General features: G+C 35.5%; 1 protein-coding gene and 1 pseudogene across 1 annotated transcript; one reads left to right on the top strand and one right to left on the bottom strand.

Moving 5' to 3' along the window:
* The first annotated feature begins 5,250 nt into the window (after window positions 1–5,250).
* Window positions 5,251–5,664, top strand: LOC112526400 (germin-like protein 9-3). Its single transcript, XM_025136684.1, has 2 exons — window positions 5,251–5,390; window positions 5,487–5,664. Exons 1-2 carry the CDS (start codon window positions 5,251–5,253, stop codon window positions 5,662–5,664), a joined length of 318 nt encoding a protein of 105 aa, XP_024992452.1.
* Window positions 5,665–7,912: 2,248 nt separating this feature from the next.
* LOC112526399 lies at window positions 7,913–9,474 on the bottom strand (annotated as a pseudogene).
* Between the last annotated feature and the right edge of the window lie 219 nt (window positions 9,475–9,693).

The raw sequence follows: 9,693 nt of genomic DNA, 5'->3' as shown, positions 1-9,693 counted from the left end.
TTCTTTTGTCTTTGGTTGTACCTAAAACCATGGATAAAAATGATGACAAAAATCCAAAATTTCTTGACTAGCTAATTACACAAGAAATCTTTGGTAAACCATCATCGGGATGCGATTGTAGCATATATATATATATGCTCGTCTTGAGAACAAGATTAGTTGAATAATAACAATTGATTTATATGGATATATCACACATATATATATTTATACGACACATATATATATACCAGTTGGTTAATAACGGTTACCCGTTTTCTTTGATGGTAAGAAACCCCTTCTCGCTTCTGTTATATATATACTGATTTGGGCGCCAAAAATTCATTCAACTCTCTCAAGAACACAGAAGATTCCTATCAATTGCCAAGAACCATCAATGGTGAGGAATTAAGGGTGGATCTTGAAACAGTATGGATGATGATCAAAACAACAATCTGAACACTTCTACTTCTATCGCACAAGGTACGCTCATTTCATGTTCATAATTGATAAGCCGCAATTCAATTTTGATGTGTTAATCTGTTCAGAAATCAAGTTAAGTCTTACAATTGGTATCAGAGCCAATTAACCCATCGAATTGAATTGAGATGCGATTATGATCTGATCGATTTATATGGAAATTGTTAATTTACGTGTTCACTGAGAAATCTCTATATGATTGATTTACTGTGTAAAATTGTTTCGATTGCCATCTTCCCTGTTTTCGATTCATATGCACAGAACGTATACTCTGATTTAGGGAAACTGTTTTCGATTTATATCGAAATTGTTTACGATTGCCATCTGCATATGTAATTGCATAAATTGCTTGGATTATTCATTGCATATAGTTTCGAAATCAATTACTCCAAAATTCCCGGACACATCGATGCACAAATCTTGAAAATCAAGATTACATAAAGAATCCACATATCACCCAAGTGATTCTGGATTTTGCGATTCATAATACTATCACATTAGTCAAGAATCACAACGAAATCAATGCAAATTAGATAAGAAATTGCAGATTAACAGATACTGTTTTCTTTCACATACTGCCATAGCAGTCTGATTGAAACAGAAACTCGATTACATCAGTATTTCGAATATGATATACTTTCTCAAAAGGGAATCAAATTCGAAATCGATGTTTTTTCATTTGTAATTAAAGTAAACTGATCAATTCACAATTGATCATCCACAACATAGATATGACTGTTTATGGTTCATACAATTGATGAGAAATGTATGTATTTTGTGATTCAGGATCACCAGGCAAAACAGACAGACAACAGTTCCTGTCTCTCACAGCCCACTATCCTATGAGTACAGTCAATTTTGCACCTTTAAATGGTGTAAACTATAAAAAGTGGAAAGAGGACATTGAACTCATGCTAGGCATTTTAGACTATGATCATGTCCTTAAGGAAGATCCACCACCAGTACCCGCGGATAATGCATCTAAAGAAATCAAACTTAAACATCAAGAGTGGCATAAGCATAACAGAATAGCCCTGATATATATAAAGAAATGCATGACTGACGCTGTCAAAGGAGGAATTCCAGAATCAGACCTTGCTAAGGTATACTTTGCCTCAATTGCCGATAAGTATAAAGTTTTTGACAAAGCCGAAACAGGCTACCTCATGAATAAGCTGATCAGAATGAGTTTCAATGGACAAGGGAGTATTTTATTACATTCATTGATGACTTTTCTAGATTCTGCCATGTATTTTTAATGGCTGAAAAATCACAAGCTTTGGAATGTTTCATAAGCTTTAAAACAGAAGTTGAAAGGCAAACTGAGAAAACAATCAAAGTAGTCAGATCAGATAGAGGAGGAGAGTATTTTGGAAAATACTCTGAAAAGGGCCAGCATAAGGGACCTTTTGCCATTTATTTGGAACAAGTTGGCATTAAAGCTGAGTACACAACTCCATATACTCCTACGCAAAATGGAGTATCTGAAAGGAAGAATAGGACCCTGATGGACATGGTTAGGAGTATGTTTGCAAGATCTAGTTTACCAAAGTTTCTCTGGGGAGAAGCATTAAAGATGGCAAACTATATCTGCAATAGAACCCCAACCAAGGCAGTTAATGGCACACCTTTTGAATTATGGAATGGATACAAGCCTAGTCTAAATCACCTTCATGTGTGGGGATGTAAGGCAGAAACTAGGGAGTATCATGTTGAAAAACTAAGTAAGTTAGATTCAAGATTAAGGCAGAAACTAGGGAGTATCATGTTGAAAAACTAAGTAAGTTAGATTCAAGATCACACTCTGCCTTCTTCATTGGATATTCAGAAAAATCCAAAGGTTATAAATTCTATAACCCTGGAAGAGGACAAAGGATMTTTGAAACTAACAAAGTTGTGTTTCATGATGAAATGTTCAATGAAGATGATGATGTGGGAAGTTCTTCCCAAACCTCACATGATGTAGATAATTGGATGACATACCATGAAGAGGAATTACCTTTAATACATGAAAATGAGAATTTGATCTCACAACACATACCCATAGTAAGAAGCAGTACATTAAATGATGCTGATAATGTGACTGAGGACCAACCCTTAGAGTCAACACATGAGCTCTCACATGATCAAGAACATGTACTTGAGAATGAACCTATACTTGAACCCATCCTAGAACAACCAACTACTACAGTATCAAACACTAATACTCTAAGAAGGTCCACAAGAGAAAGAAGGTCTGCAATACCTGATGATTACCATGTTTACCTGACAGAAATGGAATTTGATCTAGGTGATGYTGATGACCYAATTAATWTTAAGGAAGCCATGGAATCACCAAATAAGGATAAATGGATGAAAGCCATGGAGGATGAATTGGCTAGTATGTCAAGCAATAAAGTATGGGATCTTATTGATAGATCAAACTCCATAAAACCTATARGGTGTAAATGGGTATTTAAGACCAAAAGAGATGCAACTGGAAAGGTTGACAGATATAAGGCAAGATTAGTGGCTAAAGGTTATAATCAAAAGGAATGCATCAACTACAATGAGACATTTTCACCTGTCTCAACAAAAGATGCATTTAGAGTCATAATGGCCATTGTAGCACACTTTGATTTGGAACTACATCAAATGGATGTAAAAATAGCTTTCTTGAATGGAGATCTGGAAGAAGAAATCCATATGTGCCAACCAGAAGGATTTGSATTGAATAACAATAAAGTTTGTAAATTGAACAAATCCATTTATGGCTTGAAACAGGCATCGAGACAATGGTATAAGAAATTTGATGCTGTTATGAACAATTTTGGCTTTGAGGAAAACAAATTAGATGAATGCATATACTCAAAAACCAGTGGGAGTAACTTCATATTTCTTATACTATATGTAGATGATATACTATTGGCAACAAATAGCAAAAATCTTTTACAATCTACAAAAGCTTTTCTTATGAAAAGTTTTGACATGAAGGATATGGGTGAAGCAAACTATGTATTGGGAATTGAGATAATCAGAAATAGACGAATGAGAACTCTAGGATTTCTCAAAAGGGTTACATTGAAAAAGGTATTAAAGAGATTTGGCATGGAAAATTGCAAAAGAGGCGAAGCTCCAATTTCAAAGGGTGATAGGTTACATAAAGGACAGTGTCCTGGTAATTCACTTGAAAGGAATGAAATGGTCAAAATACCCTATGCAAGGCTAGTTGGAAGCTTGATGTATGCACAAGTATGCACTAGGCCTGACATAGCCTTCGCAGTAAACATGTTGTCCAGATTTCAATCCAATGCGGGTCATGCACATTGGGTTGCCGGAAAGAAGGTACTAAGGTACCTGAAAGGAACTATGGACTACATGTTGACATATGAAGGATCTGATAAGGAGCTGAAAGTAGAATGCTACACAGATGCTTCATATAAGCAAGACCACGATGATCTTAAGTCTACTTCAGGTTATGTCTTTATATTGGGAGGGGGTGCAATTTCATGGAAACAAGCAAACAATCTTTGACTGCTACTTCTACATTTCAAGCAGAATACATAGCTATCTATGATGCTACATCTCATGCCATTTGGCTCAAGAACTTCATCGTTGGATTGAAAATTGTAGATTCAATACAAAGACCCCTTACAATGCACTGTGATAATGCTGCTGCAGTATTTTTCACTAAGAACAACAAAAGAAGCAGTGGTTCTAGGAATATAGATGTGAARTACTTTGCCGTAAGGGAGAATGTCAGGGACAAGGAAATTGAAGTTTTGAAGATAGGAACAAGGGAACAACTGGCAGACCCTTTCACAAAGGCACTTCCAGTTGAAAGTTTCAAAAGCCATGTCAAAGCCATGGGAATGACAGATTCCCTTAATAATTGAAGAATGAAATAATGTAAATTATAAGTTGTATTTTCTTGTAACATGTATTCATTTAATGTATGCTGATATATGTGATTTATTTATAATGCTAGCTGATTATATAAACTGAGCTTGTACAAATTCAGATGTTCACATATATTTGCAAAAGTACTTTTATGAAGCCAGGCAATTCAGGGATTTGCGGAACCTTACTTTGAGCTGTAGATGGTTGAGAAGGGCAGAGTAGGTATAAATATGATGTTGAGATTGGATCAATGTGACCATGAAAGCCTGCACAATGTAATTGATCAATAAACTTCCATGATCCTCTGTTCCGTTTCAACATTTTCTGTGATTAAGAATCTGATGTGGTTATATAAATCGATTGCACAATTCAGTTGATTGTTATTATCAAGTTGTCATCTTGTTCAGTGGGAGATTGTAGCATATATATATATATATATATATATGCTCGTCTTGAGAACAAGATTAATTGAATAATAACAATTGATTTATATGGATATATCACGCATATATATATGTATACGACACACATATATATATACCACTTGGTTAATAAAGGTTACCCGTTTTCTTTGATGGTAAGAAACCCCTTCTCACTTCTGTTATATATACTGATTTGGGCGCCAAAAATTCATTCAACTCTCTCAAGAACATAGAAGATTCCTATCAATTGCCAAGAACCATCAATGGTAAGGAGTTAAGGGTGGATCTTGAAACAGTATGGATGATGATCAAAACAACAATCTGAACACTTCTACTTCTATCGCACAAGGTACGCTCATTTCCTGTTCATAATTGATAAGCCGCAATTCAATTTTGATGTGTTAATCTGTTCATAAATCAAGTTAAGTCTTATAGCGATCACTTGTTGATGCACCATTCCCGACAACTTTTTAAGGTATTGAACGCAACCATGGCTGAGTTCCCAGCTCTTAACGGTCAGAGCTTTTCTTATGCTGTACTCCAGTTCCCTAACGGCACGATTAACCCACTGCACACGCATCCACGGTCTTCCGAGCTCTTGTTTGTTCTCATGGGTTCTTTGGAAGTTGGGTCTATTGACACTACTAACAAGCTGTTTATTCAGACACTATAACAAGGTGACATATTTGTGTTCCCAAAGGGACTTGTTCACTTTCAATTTAACAGCAATGCCAAGGATCCAGCTTTCGCTCTTTCGGCCTTTGGCAGTGCGAGCCCAGGGACTGGTTCGGTTCCGAATTCGGTTTTCAATACGACTATCAACGATCAAGTAATGGCGTTGTCTTTCAAAACAGATGTTGCTATGCCTACCGTTCATAAGATCAAATCTGGGTTTTCAAGCTGATTAGAATCAAGTATTTGACAGTTTGTAAACGTGTTTCTAGTTTGTGGGTTTCGAATTCCAATAGTTCTTAAATCTTATCACCCTTCCATTTATAGATATACAAAATTAATAATATCTTATAATATTTGATAGGAAAAATTGCATCAAAATGGAACCAACTTTCACCTAATTCTTATTTTGGAGAATCAACTTTTAAAATCGTCATTTTGGGGAACCAACTTGCACCTGATTCCTATTTTTGGTGAACCAACTTACAAAATAATTATAGAAAAATAACTAAAATGTGATTTTTTTCAAAAATTAATGCAATAAAATCTATTTTTCATTTCAAATCTCGTTTTTTTTAATTCAGATATCAAATTGAACATTTAAAAAAAAAATCCAAATTACCACAATAAAAATTGTTTTTTACCAATGCAAAAAAATCAATTTAATAGAAAAAAATTAATTGATGCAATTGGTTAGATATAAAAATCTTGAATCTGATATTTAATATTTATTTTTTATTGCATCAATTAATTTTTTTCTATTAAATTGATTTTTTTTGCATTAGTAAAAACAATTTTTATTGTGGTAATTTAGATTTTTTTTTTAAATGTTCAATTTGATATCTGAATTAAAAAATGAGATTTAAAATAAAAAATAGATTTTATTGCATTAATTTTTGGAAAAAAATGAATTTTAGTTATTTTTTTATAATTATTTTGCAAGTTGGTTCCCCAAAATAGGAATCAGGTGCAAGTTGGTTTCCCAAAATGACGATTTTGAAAGTTGGTTCCCAAAATATAAATCAGATGCAAGTTGGTTTCCCAAGACGATTTTAAAAGTTGGTTCCCAAAAATAAGAATTAGGTGAAAATTGGTTTCATTTTAATGCAATTTTCCCTATTTGATATTTATACATAATATTTTACAAGAAAATTACTAAAACTATGTAAATAATTAACCGGCTCACGTAGTGTATTAATTGAAAGTAAAATTGTATTGAAATATTAGATGGATCCACTCTTATTCCATTGAGTAGAATTGGATTCGGTTGGCAATAAAATTCAACAAGAATGTTAGATCCCATCTGGCTAAATCCATTGGACATTAAGCATTTTACTTACTAAATAAGCACAAACCAAACAAATTTATATTAGGGGTGTTTGCGGTCCGGTTTGGGCGGTTTAACCCCTCAAACCACAAACCAAACCGTAATGGCGGTTTATAAAAATTTCAAACCGAGCGGTTTGACATCAAGTGCTCAGACCGGTCAAACCAGACCACGAAAAGGCGGTCTGGTCTGACCGGTTTTTGCGGTTTAGGCCTTTAATGGACTTTAAATATTAAACTTAAAAAACATATATAATTTAGAATTTCAGATTAAATATTCATTTTAATAAAACAAAATATCTAAACAAATAAATGTAATAATTAAGCAGCTCTTGAGTACAAAGTCGAAGCAATCCAAAGTACAAACAAATAAATATAAAACATATTAGAAAACAAACAAATTAACAAAGTTACAACTCTACTGCGAATATTGAGTAACAAAATCCACGACTTCACAACCTTCAATGGTTCAATTCTTGAGTCTTAAGTTCTTGACCAAACAAAATAGAAGTCAAATCTAAGTTGGTTGAATCACTTGGTTGATGTCTTGATGATGTTTGCCGAAATCAAACCATGGATTAGAAAAATCAATAGATTGATGGAGTTCTTGAGCGATTTCAAAATTTGGAGATCGTCAATATCAAATGTGTCGATATGTTCAATGGTTTAATGGTTTTAGTCGTCGATTTTGATTATGTTAGATGTTAGACTTAGTGATATATTTGGGTCGTAGCCAATAAGTTAAAAAAGTTGGGCTTGCTAATATTAATATATATACATATATATATACATATATATACATATAAATATATACATATATATACATATACATATATATACATATACATATATATATATATACATATATATACATATATATATATATATATATATATATATATATTTGGCGGTCGGTTTGGTCCAAACCGCCCAAAAAAGGTTCCAAACCGCAGACCGGACCGGACCGCCCGGTTTTGCTATTTTTCAAACCAGACCGGACCACCAGACCGCTCAAACCGCCAAAAACGGTCCGATTTGACTTGGTTCGGCCGGTTTGGGCGGTCCAACGGTTTTTTTGAACACCCCTAATTTATATATGTCACCGAATAAGCTATATAGGTCATTAAGCCAATTAAGCCAATAACAAACAGCCCCTAACCCACGTTTCCTTTCGATGGTATGGTAGCAATATCTGTTTTGAAGGACAACGCCAACACTTGATCATCGACAGTCGTATTGAAAACCGAATTCGGAACCGAAACAGTCCCTGGGCTCGCACTGCCAAAGGCCGAAAGAGCGAAAGCTGGATCCTTGGCATTGCTGTTAAACTGAAAGTGAACAAGTCTCTTTGGGTGCGTTTGGTACGCTGGACAGAGTGGGACAGGACAGAACAGAACAGATTTGTCCTACGTTTGGCGTGGCTGAATATGGAACTAACTAGAACTAACTTGGACAAACCTTGGACACACGTGTTCCACCTACACCCCTGGAACTAAGTGGAACTCAAATCTTTTTCCCTCTTTACCCCTTTTCTCACCCGACTGGATAAAGGACCCTCGCCTCCATCTCCATCGCTGTCCTGTCCATCGACGGCGACATCTGTTGGCGCCGAGCTCCAATCGACGTCCGACGAGCTCCAACCGACAGACGGCGAGCTCCCCATCGACGGCGACATCATCGCGACTGTTGCTTCTCTTCTCTCCATAACCCTTTTCATCGCCTCAAATCCCTAATCGCGACTGTTCCCTAATCCGTTCTCTGTAAATCGGTGGAAATCGAGGATTGAGAATAGTGTATATATATATATATATAGTTACTTCTGGTGCTTATGTAAATTAGTAGAAATCGAGGATTGAATCGTGTTCGATTGATTGGATTGTTGATCAGATGCACATAGTAAGGGCAATGGGTTCTTCGATTTCAATTGTGTTCTTCGTTTTAATCGATACATATGAAGCAAATGGGTTCTTCGATTTCGATTGGGTTCTTCGATTTCGATTGGGTTCTGCTGTCTTGCATCTTGTATTAATTTTGGTTGTATCTTTCAATTTCGATTGGGTTCTTCGATTTCGATTGGGTTCTGCTGTCTTGCATCCGATTCGCATCTCTTGATCATTAGCATATAGAATGTTTGTTATTTGCCTGTATTTTAACTTAGTATAGATGCAAAATAACGTTAAGGGTAAATCGGTCATTTTAACCAGTCCAGTCCTGTCCTGTCTTACCAAACACTGAACAGCTGTCCTGTCCTGTCCTGTCCTGTCCTGTCCTGTCCTGTCTGCGCACCAAACGCACCCTTTTGGGAACACAAATATGTCACCTTGTTATAGTGTCTGAATAAACAGCTTGTTAGTAGTGTCAATAGACCCAACTTCCAAAGAACCCATGAGAACAAACAAGAGCTCGGAATCCCGCGGATGGGTGTGCGGTGGGTTAACCGTGCCGTTAGGGAACTGGAGTACAGCATAAGAAACGCTCTGACTGTTAAAAGCTGGGAACTCAGCCATGGTTGCTTTCAATACCTTAAAAGTTGTCGGAAATGGCGTACCCACAAGCGATCGCATTCCTGTGAAAGTGAAAAAGTTTCCGTCTGCGGCAGACCTGTAAATGGTGGTGCAATGAAGTCTGAGAGAATGTCTGGATCTCCAGCCACTGATATTTGCAGAGTGGCGCATGAAACTGCAAGTAGGAAGAAAAGTTGAAGCTTTGATGCCATCTTTAAAACTAGAAAGCTATAGATGTCTTGCCCTTAAATTAATTGCAGAGCAAACGTATTTATACGGTCTAAAGAATGAAAAATTCAAGGTAACCAATTAGGATATGCTTTACGCTTGTATAATTAATTTTAACGCTAAAACAAATTAATTAAATCGGTTTTAAATGACCCAATATATATATATATATATATATATATATATATATATATATATATATA

The sequence above is a fragment of the Cynara cardunculus genome (genome assembly GCF_001531365.2).
Source record: "Cynara cardunculus var. scolymus isolate 2C chromosome LG 14, CcrdV1, whole genome shotgun sequence".
NCBI classification, from domain to species: Eukaryota; Viridiplantae; Streptophyta; class Magnoliopsida; order Asterales; family Asteraceae; genus Cynara; species Cynara cardunculus.
Note: the sequence above shows the minus strand (reverse complement) of the source record. Positions and strands in the feature narration are given on the sequence as shown.